General features: G+C 49.7%; 2 protein-coding genes across 2 annotated transcripts in view; one reads left to right on the top strand and one right to left on the bottom strand.

Moving 5' to 3' along the window:
* KIFC3 (kinesin family member C3) overlaps nt 1-3,105 on the top strand; it is an 8,376-nt gene extending 5,271 nt beyond the window's left edge. The window contains exons 11-17 of the mRNA XM_010004375.1: nt 27-157; nt 785-908; nt 1,321-1,450; nt 1,548-1,777; nt 2,351-2,478; nt 2,733-2,755; nt 2,999-3,105. Of these exons, the coding sequence (XP_010002677.1) occupies nt 27-157; nt 785-908; nt 1,321-1,450; nt 1,548-1,777; nt 2,351-2,478; nt 2,733-2,755; nt 2,999-3,105 (873 nt within the window). The remainder of the gene's footprint in view (nt 1-26; nt 158-784; nt 909-1,320; nt 1,451-1,547; nt 1,778-2,350; nt 2,479-2,732; nt 2,756-2,998) is intronic.
* Nucleotides 3,106-6,471: 3,366 nt separating this feature from the next.
* Nucleotides 6,472-24,363, bottom strand: part of KATNB1 (katanin p80 (WD repeat containing) subunit B 1) — a 21,124-nt gene continuing 3,232 nt past the window's right edge. The window contains exons 2-19 of the mRNA XM_010004390.1: nt 21,169-21,299; nt 18,570-18,687; nt 16,812-16,912; nt 16,233-16,274; nt 15,463-15,546; nt 14,404-14,519; nt 13,818-13,889; nt 13,396-13,546; nt 12,797-12,984; nt 12,541-12,671; nt 11,699-11,749; nt 11,448-11,524; nt 10,694-10,813; nt 9,611-9,760; nt 8,631-8,707; nt 8,140-8,214; nt 7,320-7,436; nt 6,472-6,711 (exon numbers count right to left, since the gene is read on the bottom strand). Coding sequence (XP_010002692.1) covers nt 6,579-6,711; nt 7,320-7,436; nt 8,140-8,214; nt 8,631-8,707; nt 9,611-9,760; nt 10,694-10,813; nt 11,448-11,524; nt 11,699-11,749; nt 12,541-12,671; nt 12,797-12,984; nt 13,396-13,546; nt 13,818-13,889; nt 14,404-14,519; nt 15,463-15,546; nt 16,233-16,274; nt 16,812-16,912; nt 18,570-18,687; nt 21,169-21,299 — 1,934 coding nt within the window. The 3' untranslated portion in view covers nt 6,472-6,578. The remainder of the gene's footprint in view (nt 6,712-7,319; nt 7,437-8,139; nt 8,215-8,630; nt 8,708-9,610; nt 9,761-10,693; nt 10,814-11,447; nt 11,525-11,698; nt 11,750-12,540; nt 12,672-12,796; nt 12,985-13,395; nt 13,547-13,817; nt 13,890-14,403; nt 14,520-15,462; nt 15,547-16,232; nt 16,275-16,811; nt 16,913-18,569; nt 18,688-21,168; nt 21,300-24,363) is intronic.

Genomic DNA, 24,363 nt, shown 5'->3' with positions numbered 1-24,363 from the left:
CCCCATTTCTCACCTCAATCCATCAGGGAACAGCAGCAAACCCAGGGATCAACCAGCGGGCCCTGCAGCTCCTCTTCTCCGAGGTGCGAGGCAAGGCGGCCGACTGGGACTACAGCATCAGCGTCAGCGCTGCCGAGATTTACAACGAGTCGCTCAGGTACGACCAGGGAGGGGAGAGGCTTTGTGGGGTGTGTGGAGCTGCTGGAGGCTGGCATCAGGAGGCATCACCCCATGCCGCTCTCCTCCCCATTTCCCCGGCCTTGCCTTAGCCACACAGCTTGTTCCCAGGGCCTTGCACCAGGCAAGGATTTTTTTATTATTTTTTTTATATTTTTTTTTGTTTAATTTTTTTGGTGCTCACCAGCCTTTCTAAGCACTCACTGTTGAGCTCTGTTACTTACAGACTTATCCAGGCCACCACCCCTGCCATCTTCCCCCTGACCCTGATGCAGCAGCCAGGGCATCCCCCTCTCCTCCCTGGATGTTATATTTAGAAATTACTAACTGGGAGCATGAGAAATATTTTCCTCCCCTGGCTGTGAAGTGGCAGGAGGGGCGAGGGGAGAGGCCAGGAGCACAACAATACGGGTTGGGAATAGTGATAAAGAGCAGGGATGGGGAGTGTGGTCTGGGCTGGGGAACTGAGGTCTATAAATGGGATGTGGAGTATCCCTGGGAGGAGGTGGCTGCTCTGGCAGTGGAGCAGTGGGGATGTGGGGCAGGGGGGGAGCCAGCCTCTGTTGCTCCCCGGGGTGGGGATGGTGATGGGTTCCCCTTTGCCCAGGGACTTGCTGGGGAAAGAGCCGCAGGAGAAGCTGGAGATCAAACTGTGCCCCGATGGCAGCGGGCAGCTCTATGTGCCCGGGCTGACCGAGTTCAGAGTGCAGAGTGTGGAGGACATCAACAAGGTGCGGGGACATGGGGCACCAGGGCTGCCGGGAACGGGGGGGTCACTGGTGCCGGACCTTTGGATTCGGGTGTATTTCTGAAGCACCAGGGAGTGACAGAGACCAAAATAGATCCCTGAGTGCAATGTGACAGTCACTGTCCCATGGGATGAGCCACAGGGGGTTAAAAATAAAAGCAGGGGCCAGGGTGGCTCTGGGGATTAGTGGGATAGCGGCTGTCACCGCAATGCCCTGTCTGTCACCCTCTGCCTCCCCTGTGTCACCCTGGCTGAGACCTGGTCATTACCCCAATGGGCCAGGCACCTCCTGGGGGCCTGTCACTGGCTCTGCTTCCCTAGGGGTCTCCAGGTGGGGATGTGGTGGGTTTGGGGCAGGCTGGCCTCACCTCCCACCTCCCTGGGGCTTTCCCCAGGTCTTCGAGTTTGGCCATGTCAACCGTGCGACAGAGTGCACCAACCTGAACGAGCACAGCTCCCGCTCCCACGCCCTCCTCATCATCACCGTCCATGGCCTGGACCGCAGCACAGGGCTCCGCACCACAGGTGGGTGCTGGGCAGCAAAGCCCCTCCCTGGGGTATCCAGGCCACCCCAGGACCCCAGTGCTGACCACAGCTGGGGTTTTTGTCTGTGTATCCCCAGGGAAGCTGAACCTGGTGGACCTGGCGGGGTCGGAGCGGGTGGGGCGGTCGGGCGCGGAGGGCAGCCGGCTCCGTGAGGCCCAGCACATCAACAAGTCCCTCTCAGCACTGGGAGATGTCATTTATGCCCTGCGCTCCCGACAGGGCCATGTGCCCTTCCGCAACTCCAAGCTCACCTACCTGCTGCAGGACTCGCTCAGTGGTGACAGCAAGACCCTTATGATGGTGCAGGTAGGGTCTGGGTGGGTTTGCTGCTGGGACAGGCAGGTGGGATGCTGGAGGCTGGGGCTGGGCTGGGACCAGGGGACTTGGCTTGCACCTGGGGAGATCATCTGGGCTGCAACCATGGCACCAGGGGCAGCTCTGTCCCCACCTCTGTTCCCCAGAAGAGGATAAGGGGTGAACTCTGAGGTCCACCATCCTGCCTTCACATGGATGCGGTTGCTGTGGCCATGGTGTCTGTCCATGTTGGCATCTTCCTGTCCCCTCTCTTGCTGGGAGGATTTTATGCTATGGCAGCTGCTCCATTCTCTGTACTCTGTCATCTCTGTGGCCCCCTGACCCCTTTGAGGGGTGTCCAAGCCTCTGCCACCTGCTGCAGCTTTTCCCAGCTGTCCCTGGTGGTGGGGCAGTTGGTGACAAGGGATCCAGCTGGCTCAGACACTGACCCGGGTGTGGATGGAGCAGTGGGTTAATAATAGCAATTCACAGCCCAGCACCAGTGTGTTTGCCGGGGTGGGGAGCCCTGGGGGTGTGCAGGCAACTGGCAGGGTGACTTTTTTGCCTGCTCCTGCCTGCCCACAGGTGTCCCCGGCCGAGAAGAACACCAGCGAGACTCTCTGCTCCCTGAAGTTTGCTGAGAGAGTTCGCTCCGTGGAGCTGGGCCCTGTCTCCCGCAAGGCTGAGCTGGTCTCCTGGCCCAGCCAGGAGCAGCTGGAGGTAACCAAGGGGCCACCAGTGCCCTTCCTCCTCCCGCTGATCCCAAGGGGGGATGTCCCTGTTTTGCCCCCATACATGGTCTCCAGGCCATTTCATTGAATTATAGAATGTTTTGGATTGTAAGGGACCTTAAAGATCATCTAGTTCCAAGCCCCTGCATGGGCAGGGACACCTCCCACCAGCCCAGGTTGCTCCAAGCCCCATCCCACCTGGCCTTGAACACCTCAAGGGGAGGGGACATCCACAGCCTCCCTGGGCAACCTCTCTGTTGTTGGGTGTCCCCCAGGAGCCATTTCCATTGTCCCCAGGCTGTCACATCCAGCCAATGCTGCCACCTTGGCTCTCTCACCCCCAGTTTTGCCGCAGCCCCACAGTACCCCCCGAGCATATTTGGGCATTGGCTGCCCCAGCAGCATGACCTACCTATGAGCCCACCCTGGGACCTTCCCCTGGGGACTGCCTGGGCTGACCCTGGGGGCTGTGTTCCATCTCGACTCCAGGGTGACTCACCAGGGACTGCAGCCCCTCCTGGCCGGGCCCACACGTCCCCCAGCCCTGGGCAGCTCTCGAGCCGCTCTGCCTCCATCCGCAGGAAGCTCCAGACCTCAGGTGAGTCCTAGGAACCTGCTCCACACCCTGGGTGTCCAGGCAGGGGATCTCTGTCAGAGGAGGGTCCCACCACCAGCCTCATGCCAGCCATGTGTTGGCAGGCAAAGCCTGCACGGGGGAGCCAGCTGATTTGTAACAGCTCATTAACGAATGGCTAATTAGCCAGTGGGAGCCTGGTTGGCGTTTCCCCAAGAGCACCCCAGTGTGAAGGTGCTGCTGTGGCTGGAGGGGAGGGATGCTGCAGGGCAGCAGCCCCAGCCTGACCCTCTCTCCCTTTCGGATTTCAGCCTGAACTAGGGGCAGCCATGGCTGCCAGGTGAGTGCCCGCGGCCGGTGGCGGGCGCTGCTTCGGCCCCGCTTCCTGGGCAGGGCAGGGGCGCGGGGCTGTGCCGCTGGCGGGAGCTGGTGGCGATGCTTGTGGAACCTGCTGGAATGCCACCGGATGGGGCTGGGGCAGGGGCAGCTGTCGTCATGTCCACTGTCTGGTGTGACCCACACATTTCCCCCCTCAGGGAAGCTGAGGCTGGTCCCCGTGTGACAGAGCCAGCCCTGCCCCACGGTGCTACGCCGAGCTGGCTGCTGGGAGACATGAAGGCACCCTCACCCTCTCACGGGTGCACCCTCTCATGGGTGTTCCCTCACCCAACAGGACTTGTGACCAGAGGGTGGTGGCACCTCTTGCCATGAGCAGTGTGGGCCAGGGTGTCCCAGCAGCTGGATCCCCATCTCAGGATGGGGGACAGTGGTGCTGGGCAGGGATCTGCCCCCTCTGACACAGCTCTCTGACTTAGCAGTGTTGCTGGACAGACGTTTTTATCCAGAGCAGGGAGCTGCTACATGCTCCATCCGTCTCTCCAGCTTTGTTTTTGTAACTGGAAGAGGCGGCTCAGAGCCAGATGAGCCCCCAGACATGTCTCTGCTACCCCCATGGGCCAGCCTGGCCACAGCTTCAATGTGGGCAGCTGCCCCATGGCTTTCAGAGCAATACTTCCTCCATTTTAAGCCAGAAAAAAAGAATACGTCCCAGCAGCTCCTTTTCCCTCGTTGTTGCATGAAGGTGCTCTGGTGCCATGCATGGGGGGCACGGGGCTGTCCCTGTTCCTCGGGACTGAGGTGGATTTAGCGGTCTTGAATGAAGTTATTGTCAAGTTACTTAGCAGTTGTCTTGTTGAGAGATCACAGTGTGGTCAAGATGAAAGTGTTTGAAATATTTATACCCTGTTTACATGGTCATGGAATGGAAAAAAAAGTGGAAAAGAAACAGGAAAAAAACCAAACTTCCTACCCAAAAGCCTGTGGGCTTGTGCGTGGGGATGGCAGTGGGCAGGGGAGGGCACTGCCACCTCCTGCACTGTGCACCCACCTCAGGTCCACTTCCTTCTGCTGCAAATAACCACCTGGATGCACTGATGGCTCTGCAGCCCTCTCCTCTCATCCTTCCATAGAATATCCTATTTAAAAAAAAAAAAAGGGAAAAATAAATTTTAGCCTTTTGTAAGATTAGATGTTTCTATGTATTTTAATAAATAACCCTGTTTTGTAACAAAACTTATTTTAAATAAACTGTTCAAGCCAGCCCTCCCGTGCTGCTGTTACTTCCCTACAGTGGGTCTGAGCCCTGCTCTGGGTGGGTGCTCCCCCCACACCCCCATGTGCAGCATCTCCCCCACAGCTGGAAAAGCCCAGCAGACCCCTTCCTATTGTAGCAGGCTCTGCCTGCCAGTATGTTCGCCCCCCAAGGTGGCAGCTCTTTGTCAGGCAATTGAGTTGTCCAAGCCTAAGTGAGCACCTGCAGCATCCTGCTCCATCTCCCTGCTCTCCAGCTTCTCCCAGCACTGCAGACAGTTTGGGGCTGGAGGAGCCTTTCAACACGTTGGTTGGGTCCTGGTGTGAAGTTATCACTAGAAAGCCCCGGGGGAGGCAGCAAGGGGCTGCAGTGCAGGCAGCACACGCATCAACTCCATGGAGCATCTTCAGCCCAGGACCTGTGATGGCACCTTGCCAGGCCCCTCACTGCCTGAGCCACCACCAGAGCCAGGGAGCAGAGCAGGATGCTCCTTTCCGTTCCTAAAACTTGACCAGGTTTGAGTGAAGTATCAGCAAGGTAGGACTTGGCTTTAGCTTTCCTGCTGGCCCTACTCTACCCACCTGAAACACTCCTGCATCCCCAAACACCAGCTCAGGAACTCATGGAAAACGAAGCAGACAAAGCCCTGCCGCTGCACCAAGACCTGCATGCGACCAGGGAGAAGGACGAGCCACGAATGATGACGTTGCTGGTTGGGCTGGAATCTATCCAGCAGAGTGAAACCTTCCTCCAGGGTTTCTGCAAAGCCACCTGGGCTGGTGCTGCCTCTCCCACTTGATTCCTGGCTTTCCCACTTGCTCCCTACATCCACTCCCCACAGGTGGGAAGGGTGAGATCAGCTTTCCCCTGGGACACACAAGGAACAGAGCCCTGCTTTCCCTGGACACTCCCAGTCAGGAGCTGTGCCAAGGTCAATGGTGCTTCAAGAGATTGAGGCATTTAATGCAACTTAAAAAAAAAAAAAAAGTTACAAATCTTTTAATAAAATTCATTATAAGTTACAGTTTCCCAGAGAACAGGCTCCAGTGTATAAAATGGGAGACAGGCTGGGAGGAGCAGGGGAAGCACCAACAGGAAACCTCTTTCCCCACAGGAAAGAAGAGAGGGACAGAAAGGTTCTGACATATTTATTGGGGTGGTGGGGAAAAGATAAAAACTTCTAAGAGTGGTCCAGTGGATACAGAAAGACATTACTTCACATCCCTCTGTTCCTCCACCCTCCCACATCCTTACCCCCAAAGGCAAACACATATGACAAGTCCTTTTGAAGTCAGGTATTTTAGCAGATCTAGGTAGACCTCAGTTCCCAGCAAGTCTGAAGATATTAATCTTCTGCAGGTGGCAGCAGAGATTTTTGAGAAGCCAAGAGTCAGCCTTTTCCATACAGGTCCTCAAGACCACACCAAGTATGCTGGCACGGTGTCCTGGCTCATGTTGGTCCAAGCAAGCCAAGGGAGCTGGTCCCACATGGCAGATGAAGTCCTTGTGGAGTGGGCAATGTGGTCCCAGAGCCACATGACAAGAAGGGACAGCAGAGATGGGTGAAGCAGGGGTGACAGCAGGCTGGGAGCCCTCCTGACAGGGAAAGGCCAGCACACAGACAAGAGCAGCTCAGAAGTTGATGAGAGATGAAGAGTTAAAATGAAGCTGCTTCCCTACAGCAGCTCTGCAGGGCCCTCTCCCAGCCAGGTCCCCTCACCCAGCAAGGACACCATTCCACTCGGTTCCTCCCTCCATCCAGCCCAAAAGGCACTGGGACTGGGCCAGCAACCAGCCAGCTAGATTTCACTTCCCTACTGCACCGTGAGGGGAAGATGGACACATGGAGGGAGGCAAAATCCAGCCAGACCAGGAGCAGAGGGAAGCTTGGCCACCTGTGTCTGCAGTGAGGAGGTGTCACTCCAGGACAGCCATGAGAAGATGCAGCTCCCGGAAGGCACTACCATGGCGGCCGCTGAGCCCAGACTTGTTCTTGACGATGTTGCTGATGTTTTTCAGCTGCTTGTAGCACAGTTTGCATTTATGGAGCCTGCAAAAAACAGACACAGCATGAACCCTCAGCTGCTCCAAAGATGTGCTTGTTCCTGTAGTGCCAAAGATACAACTCAAGCAGGAGAGAAAACACAAGCCCTGTAACTGGCCTGGAAGAGGCTGAAATATGAGCATGGCCCTGCAGCAACACCCTGTATTCAGCCCATGTCATGATGCCACAAGAGAAGAGCATCCATATATGGGCTCTTTCCGCTCTTTCCCTCTTCTTTCCCCTTTGGCAGCAAAGTCCAGGGAGAAAGAAGGTGCTGTTTTCAGAGGGCCAGTTCTCAGAGTAGAGCTATCCTGTGAATGAACTGGAAACCCAGGGCCCAGCTGACAACTCATGTCTTGTGAGGGAGAGGGTGAAGCCACAGGGTGGTTTTACTCCTGACATACTCACACTTTGTTCAGGTATGACTCAACACACAGTGACAAAGGGAAAAGCAGCCCTTGGTCTTCTTCTCAAAGCAGGAGTGTTTGACATTTGCAGACAAAAGGGAAGGCAGGCCCAGTCTAGTATCACAGCCTCGATGGTGAGGAGGAAAGGTCACCCAAGAGAAAAACTGGTTTAAAAAAGGAGCAAACAGAAGTGAGCAAGTGCCTCACCTTTCCTCTCTGGTGATGTCCACTCCAACAGAAGGTGGTGCAGTGAGGATGTCTGTGATCAGTGGCAGGAATCTCTGGAGAATGAGCTTCAGAGAGGTGCAGCCAGTTTGTACATAACTGAAAGAGAATTGAGAACCACTCGAACCTCGCTCCTGGCCTTCCAGCACCCAGCCCTCACTCCCATCCAGTCACAGGGATCATCTACTCAAGCCACACCCCCTCCACCACCTGTAACCAGTAAGGAGAGCAACCAACCACCAACACAGGCTTATTTCAAGTCAAGACTGACAAAGTGAGAGTGCTTTTGAAGAGTCCTGGAATGCACTCACACCTTTCTGCTCAAAAGCAGAGACATCCTGCTGAGGGGTCTTGGCAAGAGTCTCTCTCCTGGTAGGAAGAGCAGAAACTCCATCTTAAGAGAGATGCTGCATTTTTCTCCCACCTAATGATGAGGTTCAGATCAATCTTCCCACTGATTCAAGGCTGTTGCAGGATTTCATTCCCCTTGTCCTGAGTTGACGGTTCCATTCCCATCAGTGCACAGAACCCACTTGTTCTCCGTTGATTTGAGCCCTTCTGGCTCCTGAGCTGCCCTCAATCCCACATACCTACACCCTGCTCTCCTTGCCCATCCATCCTTTCCAAATCTTTTCCCACACACACTTGGCAACTTCATTGCCCTGTTCCAAGTGAAGTGTCAGCATTATACTGTATCCACTGTGATTTTTCAGGATTTTCTTTCAGCTACCAAACACCCCGTGGAGCTCTCCTGTGAATATCCACACCCTGTCCCCTAAGCACACGTTCTTGGGGGCCTCACCTTTCATATTTACTTTGGAGTAGCTTCTCTATCTGCGGCAGGACTATGGTACACAAATCCAGCTTCCAGAGAGACCTGAAAGGAAAAGGACACGCTCTGAGACCAGAGACTTGAAGCTTTATGAATCTGACTCGACACAAATAACGTTTTCTGGCCAAAAAAACAACCCAGGCAGTGGCACTCAACGTCACTAAAGAAGTTCACTGGCTCCCCCTTGTGATAGAAAGTGGCAGGTCGGATGTATTTCATTTAACTCTCGGCAGAACCACTTTATGAAGCCCCAAAACTTCGATTTTCCTCATTTGCCAACCAAAGAGGCCCAGTACAACTCTGGCAGCTCCTGACGCTGTAGACCTGAAGATGTGACTCCAACCACACACATTTCACGCTGTCCTGGCCCACTGGACACCAGGCAGATGGGAGGCAGCACTCCCAGCACCCAGCCTGACAGCTCTCGGGCACTCTCAGGGCTGTTCCCACCCAGGACTCACGCTTTTTGGTTGACAATATTCAAGAGGTCCACAACAACAGACAGATCGTTGATGGCCACTGCAGAGTCCACAGAGTTCTGAGAGAGAAGGGAAAGAAGAAGTTGTCTACTGCAAAGCTCAAACTGACTACGACAACTGATAGCAAGTGCACCTTTTCTGAAACAGGGTAAAGGAAGGTGGAGCTGGCAGGGGAAGAGAAGATAACACTTTCATAAGAAACTTTTCTCTGTGCTTCTTTGTGACCTGCAGGTGGGACACAGCATCACTATGTGGTGCAGCTCTGGGGACAAAAGCTGTGAGACACTGACTTGTATCAGCACTAGTGCGGCCAGCAGGACCAGGACAGGGATCACCCCCCTGTGCTGGGCACTGGTGAGGCCACACCTCAAATCCTGGGGCCAGTTCTGGGGCCCTCACAACAAGAGGACATTGAGGGGCTGGAGCGTGTTCAGAGAAGGGCAATGGAACTGGGGAAGGGCCTGGAGCACAAGTCTGAGCAGGAGCAGCTGAGGGAGGTGTCCAGCCTGGAGACAAAGAGGCTGAGGTGAGACCTTCTGGCTCTGCAACTGCCTGAGAGGAGGTTGGAGCCAGGGTGGGGGGGTTGGTCTCCCAGGGAACAAGTGATACAAGCAAAAAACAAGCAAATAGCCTCAAGTTACTCAGGGGAGGTTTAGATTTGATATTGGGAACCATTTCTTCACTCAAAGGGATGTCAGGCCCTGGCCCAGGCTGCCCAGGGCAATGGTGGGAGTCCCCATTCCTGGAGGTGTTTCAAGCCATGCAGATGGGGGGAGGGACATGGGTGAGCACCAGACTCAGTCGAGTTAAGTTTAATGGTTGGGCTGTGCAATCTTAAAGGTCTTTTCCAACCAAAACTGTGATTCTGTAATTTTAAGTAAGATGCAGAACTGGCCCCAGAGAAGACACAAGAACTGTTCAGCTGCTCCCCTTAAGAGCCTCAGGTATCTCCACATCCTTGCCTTGATGTCACTGATGCTCCAGACAGCTCGCACGGTGTCCAGGTTCTTGTGGCGGCTGGTGAGCACCACACACATGGTCTCGTGCCCTTTCCTGATCTGGGACATGGCTTCCTCATCCACAAGCTCCGTCTGGCTTTGGTTTTTCACAGCCTGAAAGAACAGACAAGTGCAAGAGCAGGAACTGAGCAGGATGGCACAGAGGGGCAAGAGCTTTCCCTGGCCTAAGCAAGAGCTGATTTTGGTGTACAGAGGGTCAGGAAATAAGACTTCCCTGCAGATTGTTTTATAAACATATTTTGAAATAGAAATGCTCAATTTGTTCCAATTTCAGCTACTTCTGTTTTGCCTCTCCCACTGTGCCAATCACAAACACATTTGAAGCTTTGGAAAAAATAATTGAAAAAAGTGAGCTTTCAAAACCAGTATGTTTGGATGAAGAAAAGTTTTCATGCAAACTCTGTGTTTTTATGTGAAATGTTCCTCTGAAATACAAAAAAATTACTACAAAGGACAAATCCTGCACAATTTATTAGACTCTCAATTTGATTCCTGCCCACAACATGCTGGAATCTTTTGGCCTCTGCTCACATTTCCAGTTTGTGATCATGAGGATGCTCTGGTCTTTCTCCCTTTTATGGGACAGGGTCTTCAAGAGGACTTTGCAAGAGGCAAAGATTCCCATGGAATAATTATGTACATATAATGGCAGACCCCAGTTTTCTAAATTAATCACTCTCTAGCATGCGGAATTGCCCAATGCCTTTGTCTCATCCCTTGCTCTCTGCTTTTAACACATTTTTCCAGAGCATGGAGCAATGCTGCTCTGCTGGGGACTGGCTCCAGCAGCCCTGAGGAGCCAACTCCACAGGAACCACAAGACAAAGCAGTCAGGAGGCAGGAGGGAAAGCTGGGAGGGGAAGCACCGAGGGAGCAGGGGGAAAGCAGAAGGCAACACATTCTCATTCAGCATTGAGGGCTGCAGGCTGCGTAAAGCACTTGAGACACTTCTGCACCTCAGGGAACTCCTTCCTGATGCCACCCAACAGAGACACCAGATGAAAACTTTTGTCCAGAGACACTTACAGGTAAAAAGTCAGAAGCCTTCAGGCCAATGGGTTCATTTCTGGCTGCAGGAATCACTGATGGCTCTGTCCTGGTCAAAGGAGTTGAAGAAGCAATTGGTGGCCTCTGAACCGGATCAAGCTGCATGAGAAATTGGTATAAAAGCTCTAGCAGCAAAAATCTGCCCTAATCTGACATCCTTGTTTTTCCCTGACCCTCTTTCTTCTCACATCAAGGTCCTAATGCAGAAGCCACCTCCAATTTGCAAGTGTGGTTTAAGAGGCAATAAACTATCTCTCAGGTACACACAAAATTATAATTAAGGTTTGCAAAGAACACAGAGATGCCCCAGCAGAAGTGCCAAGTGCTGTCATTATCAGCACCTAAAATTAGGGCAATGGGCTGTGGCCAGCCTGAAGGCAAATAGAGAATTCTGAAGAAGCAGGTGTCATGTATCCTGGCTCACCAGCTGCTGCAATTTTGGCTACAAAACAGCCTCAGTGCAAGCACCTGCAGAAATCTGGCACTTGGTTATCTCCAGACTGTCCTAGTTTTGAGAGGCAAGGGGAAAACACCACTGCAAATGCAGGAAGCAAACAAAAGCAGTAGAGCTTTTGCCTGGTGGAGGTTTGGCCCTTGATTCGACTGCTCTGGCAAAACACACAAAGACTGGATCTGCACTTTTGCTGTTCTTCAGTAAAGTCAAGTCTCTAGTGCTCACATGTCTTTCAGAGTGGGAGCACAAACAGCCACTACCAGATCACATAGTACGTACAAGTTCCTGTTTTGGCAGCGGGGTCTGGATGTCAGTAGCTTGGCTGGACTTCACTGCTTCCTGTGCAGTTATGGGCTCTACCAAGAGGGAAAGAAGTGGGAAAGCAGAAACTGATTGTTCCTTTCAAGAGGATTTGAAAACAAAAGTTCTGCATAGCTAGACTACAAGCAGTTATTTCTGCAGACATGCAGCTCTTCCTCTTTCAAGGGCCACTAGCCCCATTCCCACCAAGGGAACATTTTCATACTCACCGTCCTCAGGAGGGGCAGGAAAGGGCTCATTGTTTCGAGGAGGAGTTCGACCTACAGAAAGAGGGAAAAAAATAAAATTTAGGAGCATCCAAGGCTACACATTAGTCATAGGTCAACCTTGGAGCTGGGAGATCTCCAACAACTCCGTAGATTAGGACAATCAGTGCTGTGGCAAGCAGTCATCTCCTTCAGACCTTGACGCTATTGTTGAGTTTAGCCAAAGGTTTTCAGCCTTCAGGGATGGGAGGGATAAATCTGACCCATGTAGCTCATTGCTGCTGTAGAAGTGTGAAGCACAATAAAAGGCCCTGTCACAACAATTGCACTGGAAAAAATTCAACTCCCACTAAATTGATTTACATAAGTAAATCCAAATAATTACTACTTATTCTTTAGAAAGAGTATATAATTTTTCCCATTTACATAAAAAGGAGATGCAGCAACAATCTCTGCCTTAAAAAAACATTTTGCCTTTCCTTCCATAAAGGAAGCTGTTGATTTTATACATCAACATTCTAAGTGAATGAAGATCCCATAACACAGTAGCCCTTCCTAATCAGGACAGGAAGCCAGCACACATATAACAGAGCCCTGGATTCTAAGCCAGCCTTCAACCAGACATCACTGCACCCTAGTCAAGGTGCCACCTTCCAGCAGTTCACCAGTACAATCTGTGGTTCAGTGTCCAAGTGCAGAATATTAAATAGCAATTTTATAAACTTTCCCAGTCACAGGCAAAGCCCTGACTACGGTGAGCCAAAGCTCACTTCTAATGAAGCAGTTTAGCACCTCCAGCTCTAACCCAAACCCCATTCAAAAGGACAATACAGCTCAGTACTGACAGATCGCATTCTTGGGCTGGAAGATCTCATTGTAATCCTCTGCATTCTGGATCTCAGCCTTGGATTCCTTCTCATCCCGGTCATCTTCACTGCTGGGGCTGCGCCTCTCGCTCTCTGAGTTGTGCTTCACTCTACTGTGAAAAAGAGAAGCTGTCAAGGCGAATCACATGGCCTCTGTGAGAGAGAGCAAGAGCACTGAGCTCCTTCTATTTTGGCTTAAAATCTTGAAATCCAACCTGCCAGCAGGCTCCCTCACCTCTGGGGCTTGCTGCAGGTAGTGGAAGGCCTGTCATAGATGCGGCGAAGGGAGGATCCCGTCGGGGTAGGTGGCACAAGAGGCTCGTTGTCCCTCATCAGTCCATGAGCAATAGAACCAGATTTTGTGACTCTGCTGAGATCCACAACGAAGGAAGAGACTGTGTTTTTTTCAAAGGAAACTCCTATCTGTGGAGGCAAAAGATCAAGGTAATTCAACAGGGAGCAGAGTGCACATCAGCCCGTTTGAAAGAAGGCATGAATGACCCTGAGCAACTGTGCTTCAGAATTTCCCAGTTCGGTGCTTTGGCTTTTTCAGTTTGAAGATGCCAATGTCTCTGAAAGCCTATGATAAAACTTCTGCTAAGCAGTTTCTAAATACTGGTCAAACTGAGCCCCAGTTCTTTCCCCCAGAACCAAAGCAGACATCAAATGGAGCCCAAAACAAAAGCCCACAAGCTCTAAGTGCTGGGCACATTGCAAGCCCTGGTCCCTCACAGTCTGACATAAGCTTAAAGGTCAGAAGGACTGCAAGGAGGCAGGAGGATTTTATCTCATATTCCACAGCTGCCTGCCCCCTCCCCAGGAGCAGTGGCTTACCAGCTGGTTGTTGCAGATAGATAAGTCAGCAACTTTTCCCCAGTTCACCAAGACCACATCGAAACAGCGCTCTGGCTCCCAGCCGTACACACGCAGTGAGTCCTGGAAGCCACTGTACAAGCAGCAGCCATCTGGGTTGAAGAGCACACACCTAGGAGGAAAGCAGGTGGGAACTCAGGCCCAGCTTTCCAACCTTGCTCGGTCTCATGCGGACCCCAGGGCTGGGTCCCTGACTTCACTGAACACCTCCAGCCCCGTTTCTGACCATGAACCCACTGATCTGGTGTTCTTCTGTGCAACCTGGTGGGCCCCTGCAAAACTGGCAGCAGCCCAAACTCCTCCCCAGTAAAGTCTCTCTTTGAGGAAATCTTCACCCCCACTGTACCCCCTGGCTACTGTATTGCAGTGGGAATTTAACACACCTGACAGGAGTGGCCTCCTCCTCAATACAGCTCACAACTTGAAACTTCTCCAAGTCCCAGAACCGAACAGTCCTGTACAGACAACAAAACAAAAATAATCACTCAACCCTCTGGAAATCTGCTGTAGGATCCAGGACCGGAATAATGTAATAGCAGCTAGAGTGACTTTTGCTGTTGTGCACATATGATGAACCTACACAGAGGCTGGTCAGGTTAAGACCTGGGAATCCAGCCACAGATGCTTCATGACTCTGGATGCAGAAAGGTATTGAGAGCTGGCCCAGCACTAAGAGGACACTGGCAGGCTGAGCAGGACTGCCTGCTGCTCAGGGAAGCTGGGCCAGTGAGATGCTTGAGGCTATAGAGTTGCTTTCTAGTGTGGCAGAAGATGCCATCAATTTTGGATGAGAAGGCAAGAACTCCAAGGTCTGCACACCACAGATGTGACATCCTGCTGGCTTCGTGTCAGGCGCTTACAGTGGCAGGTTTGAGTTGTGTGACATTCCTATCTTCTACATTCCTAAAAGTGCATTGGGAAAGGGAACTGATATATACAATTCCCTTCCTTCTCCCTCCCCTTACATACCTGTCAGAGCTACCAGAAGCCAAAAGGTATTCATTGGGATGGAATTCCACAACGCTTACTGGGCCAGTATGTCCTGTAAACTCAAACATTATTTTCCCAGCAGCCAGATCCCACAGCTGGAAGAAGGAAAGAAGAGAGAGACTCTTGGAGGATTTAATGTTAGAGGATTCCAATACTCTTTGGATTTTCTTGTACTGCCAGCCTTCTAACACTTCTCCCCCTCCAAGAACAGCCTCAAGTTTGTCACATAAAGCAATGACCAGGGAAAGAATACTGTCCCAGGCATTTAAGGGTGTATTCTTATTTTTTTCTTATTTTGTTTTTGGCATTATCTTTCAAATTTTCCATTTAATTTGTCCTCTAGGACACAATTTCTGGTTTATACTTAGACACTGGGATAAAATACAGCAATTGCACCTGTCCCAACAGATTCTATCTTAAAAGCAAACAAACAAGAATCCAAAAGCTGAACCCCCTAGCAAGTCATCCTTCCTGTGTCCTGTCTCCACTGAAAATTCCAGAGTGAAAGAACTGATCAGTTTATTTCACATGAAGCTGGACACAAAACGCAGTCCTTCACCCACATTCCTCCCTATCACAGATGGAACAACTGAACTCACTGCTTCAGTTGATACTTTTTTGAATTCCTTCTCTTGCTCTGCTCAGTCCTGACAGCAATGTTCAGCCTGACCATCATGTGCAACGTGGATGGTAATACACCCCTACGGAATTAGCAGAGCCAGAACTGGGCATGGCAAAGCAACAAGCTGTGGACAACTTGTTCTGTAACAGTTACTGAGACAACTTAGGCCAAGGTTTAGGTATCACAACTCTACCAACACCAAGACTCTCACCTTTCCATGCACAGTGTCAACAGGTCTGTTGGAGAAGTGCATTTCAACACATGCAGCTCTTTTCTCGATGTTGTGGGTTACTAGACATGATTCTCATAAACAGACTGGTCCCTGCAAAGCCACAGGGCTCAGCCAGCTGCCTTATGTTTATGAGCAAATAGTGGTAATTCCTGGCAAAAAGACAATCCCAGCATTCCTAAATTACCTTTACAGTGTGATCATCAGCAGCAGAGGCCAACCATTTCCCATCAGGACTGAAGCGGAGACATCGGACTGCTTCTGTGTGACCCTAAAAGGAGAAAAACATGGGTGGGGTTTGGTTTTTTTATCTTCCTTTAGAGGGAATTCTGGCTTTAGCTTTTCAATCCTACACTAAGTAAGAAGATAAAATCAAGCAACTGTTTCACAGAGTCCACAGCTCACAGAACACTAACCACTACACTTGGGAGCTGTATCCATCCACACTTAAATGGGTGTAATCTCTCTCATCTCATCTCTCATCTAGACATTTCTGACATTGGTCTCTTTTGGTAAATACAGACCTGGCTTAATTAATAAGAATCAATTTTAAATTACCCAGATTCATGGACAGTCAGATAAAAGTGCTGTGCCATTCACTTGGTTTCTATATGAAATGAATATACAGCAAGTTCTTCAGGCAGAAAAAGGCCCCACAAACAGAAACATCTTGGAGGAGTGGGGACTTGCATGGCAACATCAGCAACAGCATAAAGGAGGGATACTCAGGGACACCCTCCATTCCCCCAGCCAGACTGGAGCACACTAACTCCTGTGATACCTACTTCATTTTCCCATACAGTTCCCAGAGACTTCCAGAGGTTTACCAGGTCACTGCAAATTTTTTTATGTTGGAAACCATGAAGGTAGTCACACAAAATCACTTTAAGGTTTGCTGACAGTCTTTGACAGAAATCTTTCTGCCATCTTCACCTGAAAACTAAGAAAGCATTTTACCTTGTACCTGTAGACACAGCCTCTTCTTCTGACATCCCAGAGCTACAGGGAAGAAAAGGAAACACAAGAAATGCTTAGAGCAGTATGTGGGGAGTCCAAGAGTCTCATCAGAACAAGAGCTGTCCCTGTCACCAAGCTGTTCAACACCACAGAATGAAAACACTGAAGGGGCTGTTAAACCCCAGTTTGTTCAGGGATACTTCCTAAGCCAATTCCCTGAGTGAGAATCACTTCTGTCAGCTATTTCTCACTACAGCACCTCAGTTCTTACAGACAGATACCAGCCTGATGAAGCTGAGGCAACCCCCATCAATTGGGAACTCTGCACTTGCTGACACCAGGTCTCAGCTGGCACCTAACCCAGGGCCACATTCCACACCAGAGGAGTCACACTCATGAGCTACCCCTGTGGAAATACAGGCAGGAATTTCACAAGCACTCGCAAAGACACCTGCCCACACACATGGCAATGACACTGTAGAGCATCTAGCACCAGCCTAGCACAAAATGCCTGCTGGTGCTCTTCAAAACAAAGGCACTGCAAGTAAAGGGAGCAATCTCCAGGAAGCTGGAGTTTACCTTAACATTTGTGTCCAAAGAGCCAGATGCCAAAAAGCTTCCAAAAGGATGGAAATCAAGGCTGCAGATATTTGCTTTGTGACCAACCAAGGTACGAAGAACTGGGAAAAGGAGAAGCAGAGCAGGGAGAAGGAAAAGGGAGCAAATATTTAGTGATTCATTCCACCCAAACAGCACGCAGAAGTTTCGCCATGCTAAGCACGTGGTACTACAATGTACATTGGACATGCTACCTATCACCTATTCATCTGTATATCATATTTTAGAGGAATGTTTCTGATTGTACCCTTGCAATGCAATGAGGCAGCAATAGAAGACCGATGTTCAATGGTCCTAATGGAAGCCCTGTCTTTGGTGCAGAAACTAGGAATAAAACTGAAATGTCTCCATTCTGAAATGAAAAGCCACGTTTTGAGGCAGCTGCCAGGCAGCTTATTTTTCCACTTATTGCAGAGAGCAAGCAACATGGGGGCAGACACAGTTTTAGCCAGGACATTTGATTGCCTGCATCATTCACCCTGCAGCTATTAGACAGACCATTTCTTGGAACAATGCACCCCTGTCCAGACACAGGCCTGACCTCCACCTCTTGGGCCCAAATATTCACACTGGACTCCTTCAACTGCTCCCCCAAGAGAGGCAAGGGACGCCTAGGGAGCATAAGGCAGAGAAATGATCACAGTGTTTCACCAAGTCATCAACCAAGTAACAGCCCTTGTAATTCTGGAAACCAGAAAGGACCAGTAGAACTGGTACATGGTATCTCTGAAAGCAGAGACAAACACGGAACTCAACTTCGAGGAAAAAAAATTGCTTGGATAATAACAAGGGGTAATCTCTCACCATCATGTGTCATCTGGGACAGTCTGATGATGCCCCTGGCAGAAATCATCTCTTGAGCCAGACCTGGAGTGGTCACTGAGACACTGGCTCATAAGTGTTCTCATATATTCAGCCAGATCAGTTCCTCTCCTCTGGTAAAGCCAAATCATGTTATAACTGACCTGACTCTAACTGTCTGAATGACAAAAGTGCTTTTTAATATTTATGCCACCTGCTGTTTGCCTTCTTAGCTCAGCCAGGAGAAGCCTATTTTCAAGACACATTCTTTCTATGAACATGTAGCAACCTATAAGAAATATTCAGTCATTTTACAGTATTTCTTCTGGAATGCATTCCAGTGATTCATGGTATCTTTGCAAACTTGGTGTAGGATTCGAGAAAAATGCCATAAATAAAACATGACTCAACAGTTGGCCTTTAAAGGACCAGAGCTCAATGAGTTCATAGCTTTTGCCATCTATTAAAAATTAGGTCTTTGTCTATTTATATGGTCACGCAAGAGCAGAAGAAGAGAAAAATCACTTGAGGAAGAAAAGTTAGACCATAAGAACAAAAGGTCAGCAAGTGGGGAGATTCCCAGACTTGTGAAGAACCTATTTAAAATCTGATTTTGGATCCTTATATTAAGGTGGACAGCTCTAAGCTGAGGCTCTGAAGAAAAATTCTATATGCCCAGTTCCTCTGTACATACACACAGATTGGTCAGGAATACAGATTTCAACACACTCAGGTCAAAACCCAGAAACTACCTCCTCAGATCAGGCTCCACAAAACATCTACCGATTTCTGCTTGAGCATGCACATGGAGCTCTACTGGAAATTCAGCTGAAAGCAATGCCAGAGTCCTGTTCCTTCTTAAGTTGGGAACCTTCCAGGTCAATCTAGATATTAAGCATAAGGATATTGCAAACTTACTTTTGGCAGCTTCCAGGTCCCAAACTCGAATGGACCCTGACTGGGACCCTGCAACAATGAGCTCCTCATTGGTATTGATCTGTAGGCTCTCAATGGGCGCCGTGTGGCCTGTCAGGCTCTGCAGAGAAAACCACCAGTCACAGTCCACAGACACTGACACAACCCTGCCCACTACAGCATCTGGAGAATTGTGTCCAGTTCTGGGCTCCCCAATTCATGAAGGACAAGGAACTACTAGAGAGAGTCCAGCACACATCAGAAAGAAGCTGAGAGGACTGGAGCATCTGCCCTGTGAGGAAAGGTTGGGAGAGCTGGGGCTGTTCAGCCTGGAGATGTGGAGACTGAGGGGGGATCTCATCAGTGCTGATCAGGGGGATGTGCTGTGTCAGGAGGATGGGCCAGACTCTTCTCAGAGGTGTCCAGTGACAGGACAAAGGGCAATAGGCACAAGCTGGAACACAGGAGGTTCAAGTCAAACATAAGGAAAAACTTATTTACTGTGAGAGAAACAGAGCCCTGGGACAGGCTGCCCAGAGAGGCTGTGGAGTCTACTTCTCTGCAGACTTTCAAAACCTGTCTGGACATGTTCCTGTGGGATCTACTGCAAGTGACCCTGCTCTAGCAGAGGTTGGTCTAGATGATCTTCAGATGTCTCTTCCAACCCTGATGACTATGACTCTATGACCACCTGGTAATGTCCCTGGTTCTCTCATCAGCTACCAGCATGGAGAAGCACACTGAAGACCATCACTGCATACAGCACCATGCACGTAGCTTCCACTCTACCCCACGTTCTGAGGCACACTCACTAATTTTCAAAGGATGTAAAAACAGAGACACGTGTAGTTAAACACCAGGTGTGGATGCCCAGACAAGGCTGACTCATGCTTCCATTACAAAAATGATGCTGTGCAAGCACAATGGCACCATGTTTGCTCTAAATGGGTCACCAAAGTGTCACAAACTGGTTATAAAATCAAAGCAAGAGTCAAAGCAGGGCTACCTCGAAACGTTCATGTAAGCAAGGAGCCACAGGTTGATGCCAGAAATGGGTGTCAACAGTGATAATATGGGGCTATTACTGAGGTATTAACTTGAGGCACAAGGTAGAAATTCACATTTGCAGTTCCTTTTATCCTTGAACATATAAAAGCTTACAAATTACAGAAGTATTTTTAAAAGGCCAGTATTTAATTAAAACAAAAGAGTAGATAAAACTCGCTCTAGAAAACAAATCAACATACATACTACTATTGTAGACGTTTTGTTTGAACATTCAGCAATATTCTGAACTTTACTCCATCCTCAAACAGGTCTTCTTAACTAGCTAAGATAGCCCTGTGCCTCCCACACAGGTATTGAGGGTGGGAACACCAGCTGGAAGCTGCCTGCTCTGATGAGGCTTTCTTAGGATTTCACAGAGTCAGAGTGAAGGGGGTTGGAAGGGACCTCTGAAGATCCTCTAGTCCAAACCCCCAGCAGGATCCCCTACAGTAGCTGACACAGGAACACATGCAGATAGGTTTTTAATGTCTCCAGAGAAGGAAACTACAACCTCTCTGGGCAGCCTGTCCCAGGGCACTGTTACTCGTGCAACTGAAATCCTCCACACACTCTACAGCCATAACTGTCATTGCTTGGTGTAAGACAGAGCTCACACTTCAGCCAAAGTCACAATGCTATTTGAAAAGTTCCTCTTCTCCCCCTTCCTCAACACACAAACATCTGGAATTCTAACAGTATAAGCACTAGAGATTCATTTCAGAGGACAAAATATATAGCACAACCCCAAAAATCAATATTTTTTTCAATATACAAGAATGGCCCGAGTCAGCAGATCCAGAACCTGGCTCTCAGAGACACCAGCTGGTAACATCTGTAGTTCCCAGGCAGCACAGGAGAGGTACTGTGCTCTGCCCCCACAGGAAGGCTATGGAAATCCTCAGTCCTTCAACCTTCCTTCACGTACGTGGAAGGCAACACATTGATTTCAAACTACTGCCAGGCCACCACCAAGGGTTTGGAAAGACACAGCAGGAGAGACATCTGTTAAATACATTTATGGTGTGCTTCAGCTATTGCTGCCAGGGCAACAGCACTCCTTCTAACATGCTGCACCCACCACTACTCTTCCTCAGCCTACAGCAGGTTTGCAAACTATTCTGACAAATTTTGTGGTGACAATCGGTGACTGTGGGACAGGCAGGAACACATCCCTGCTGGGGATGTTTCTGCTATGAAGGCAAACTCCAGGGTATAAAACTGGCCCCTGTAGCTTGCACTATAAAACTAGCTGATCTCACACAAAACTCTGCATGTAATTATCTGTAGCCTGGTAATGGAAGGCACAATATTCATTATCTGAGCAAGCTCTGGCCCCACAGAAGCAGCCAGCCCTCACAGAGCCTCTCTGGAGCAGTGGTCTCACCAAATTCTGTCCCTATCTTTAGCTGCATCCAGTCATCCAGCTTCGTGTTGTAAATCCTATTCACAAATCCCACAGGCTCCAGCCCAACAATCTTTCTGCTCATTCCCCACCCTCCATACCTCAGAATTAACATTCCCAACCTCTGGAAGTGGAAAACAGGCTTGTTCTTACCATGATGCAGTTGGTCTTGTTCACTGACCATATGTTGACCTGACAGTCATCTCCTCCAGTTGCCAGCAGCCGGCCAGAACTTTTCCCCAGGACTAGTGAGGAGACATTGCTGCTGTGAGCAGTGATCTCTTCTGCACAAAACAAAGCAAACAGTTCCTGCAGACTAGTACAACAATTTTCATCTTGTCCCTCCCAAAGGACTAAAAAAAAAAATACTCGTCCTCCAGAAAAACTTTTCAGTTTGTAGTGGACAAGCTGCAGCAGACCACTGCTCAGATAAAATGTCCCACTATTACCTTGCTTCAAACAGTCCTTCTTGACTCTGCTAAGAAGGCAGAGACATTTCTTTGAGACACCTTGAGACACTTCCTGACAAAGCTTTACAACTCCAGTGCTCACATGCCGACAAAAAAGTATCTTCTCTCACTACCAGCAGCTCAGTAGCTTTCAAAGATGCCCACATGTAGCAACCTGCTCACAGAAGCTTCTTTACCCTCAGTATCTAGGTGGGGGTCTCAGCAAGCCGAGCTGCCTGAGAAGTTGCAGTGACACACAGCAGCCAAGAGCCACCTGGCAAAAGATCCTCTAATCCCCTTCTAGAAAGCAGCAGCAGTCCAGTCTGAGAGGTGCTGGCAGATTAGCAGTAGCACAGTTAGTTCCCTCACACAAATAGCTGGGTTCTGCAGGAGGAAGAGGTGGAGTCCCCTGCTCCCAGCTCTGGCAGAGGCATTGCTGCATTCCCACCATGTACCACAGGTGAAACTTGAGCAGCACAGTGTGAAACTGTGACAGCAGAAGGATGAATCCAGATCTGAAAGGGCACAAATAAACACTGACTAAATTATGCTTAAAGACTGTTAACAAACTGAGAGGAAGCTCTGACACTGAGTAGTCTTCGTGATGACAGAACTCCAAGGAAGTCTCATAATGAAGAAACAAGTTTGGGGCAAAAGAGAAGCCAAACAAGCATCCTTGATTGGACATCTTATTTTCACTGTGGATTTGTAAATCCACTCAAATGTCTGGCAGGGGCTTTTGGCAGATGTATTTACCAATTTCTTCCTCTTCCAGTTCTTTTCTTTGAAAGTTGACAGGAGTTGCACACAGAACAGTTATGAAACTTGTTTGTAAAAAAGCTGGGTAGCAATCAACTCAGCTGGCATCTGGGATGTTTCAGCAGTTCAGCAGGAGGAAAAATCTTATTTTACACACAACACTAATCCAAAAGGATATTTCACAGCTGCAATAATTACAGGTACTTTGATCTCAAGCTCTCAGAGAGCTTTTTGGAAAGCAAAACTGAGCAACTTTCACTTCAGTTGAGGAAACACCTTTCAAACTACAAAGGTAACCAGACCATAAATTAGATGAGAAGGGTAAATCTGAAAAGATGCTTGTATTGTGTTGCAAGACCAATCTTCCACAAACAGTACAATTAGTATTAACAGAACAGCTTGCTAGTTAAAATGGAGAGATGCTGAACATTGCTGCTGAAACGAGCAAGTCAGCACCTCTGCTTCTTCCCTCCTCCTTGATTTTGCTCTTAATACATTGGAAGTTTAGAAGTAATTGCTGAAGCATTCAAGCCTCTGCTGATAAAAGCCAGGTCCTAACCTGATGCCAACCTTGGCCAGACACCGTAATTCTCTGTCTCCATCAAGTGCCAATTTCCGTAAACCCAAAATTGTTTTTTACCCATCACTGGGTATCACCCACCAGCTCAGTAATACTAAGCTCCTAACTAAGCTCACCAAATCATTTCTAACACTCAGAATGCTTCTGGCTCTGAAGAAGATGCTCAGATGGGGCAGGGCTAAGCAAAAAAGACCAAGAACTTCTGCCTGCTTAAAGAGAACAAAGATTGACAGAATTCCAGCTTTCCCCATAACTGGAGCTTCAGAGATTGGAAAGTAAGACAGCAAACTGACTTTCTGCTCAAAAATATATGAAATTACTAAGTAAATTATCTCAGCTCCCTTCATGTGTTATCAGTCATGGACACAGGACTTCAACTGCCTAATTCCTAGGCCACCATCCCTGGTCTAAAGCTTGCACTTCTGATGAAGTGATCACTTCTAAGCATTCCTCAACAGCCCCTGTGGAATGACTCATCAATGACCAGCAAAGCAGCTAGAAAGGGGACCGTCAGCAAGTGGTCACTGCTCCTCTGAGAAAAAATACTGATTCTTACCGTCTCTTGCAAAGTGATTTCAAGAGAATGAGACATGCAGGCCGGGCAGCACAGGGACCAGTGCATCAGTGACCAGCAGAGGGGATTCTCCCTCTCTGCTCTCATGAGATCCCACCTGGAGGACTGTGTCCCAGCTCTGGAGTCATCAGCACAAGGACATGGAGCTGTTGGAGTGGGTTTATCTGCTGGCCACAAAAAGGATCTGAGGGCTGAAGCACCTCTGCTATGGAGACAGGCTGAGAGAGCTGGGGTTGTTTAGCCTGGAAAAAGCTTCAGGGAGACCTTACTGTGGTCTTTCAATACTTAAAGGAAGACAATAAGAAAGGCAGGGACAGACTTTTTAGCAGGGCCTGTGGCAATAGGACCAGCATGATGGTTTGAAACTGAGAGGAAGGAGCCAGACTAAATATTAGGAAGACATTTTTTACAATAAGGCTGGTGAGACACTGGCCCAGGTTGCCCAGAGAGGTGAGAGATACCCCACCCCTGGAACCATTCAAGGTCAGGTTGGACAGGGTTCTCAGCAACCTGATCTGGTTGAAAATGCCCCAGCCCATGGCAGGGAGGTTGGACTGGATGGGCCTGTAAAGGTCCTTTCCCACCCAAACTGTTCTGTGATCCTATTCCACCATCTTCTGTAACAATGAAGACCCACCCCAAAGGGGATGACCTGACCCCCAGGGCACCCCCCGTCCCAGCCTGGGCTCTGCAGGGGGTTTCCATCCCTCCCTTGGCTGCTCCTGGGCTCCTCCCCGCAAGAGCCATGCGGGGCTCGGCAGAACGGCAGGAGAGCTGCAGCAGCCGGGCAGGAAAAACACAGGCCGGGGCTCCTCGACAGTAGCACCGACAAGGCCCCGCACTATCCTCCTCTGCGGCTGTTTTCCAAACGGATTCCCATCAGGATTCCAGTCAGCAACTCAAGAGGCAGGCCGGGGCTCCCCGACCCGGGGCAGGGATGGGCCGGTTCCCATCCCAAACCGCCTCCTTTCCGCGCCGCCAGCCCG

The sequence above is a fragment of the Chaetura pelagica genome, unplaced genomic scaffold, assembly GCF_000747805.2.
Source record: "Chaetura pelagica isolate M959 unplaced genomic scaffold, ChaPel_1.0 scaffold379, whole genome shotgun sequence".
Taxonomy (NCBI): Eukaryota; Metazoa; Chordata; class Aves; order Apodiformes; family Apodidae; genus Chaetura; species Chaetura pelagica.
This window is presented reverse-complemented; position numbering and strand designations above follow the sequence as displayed.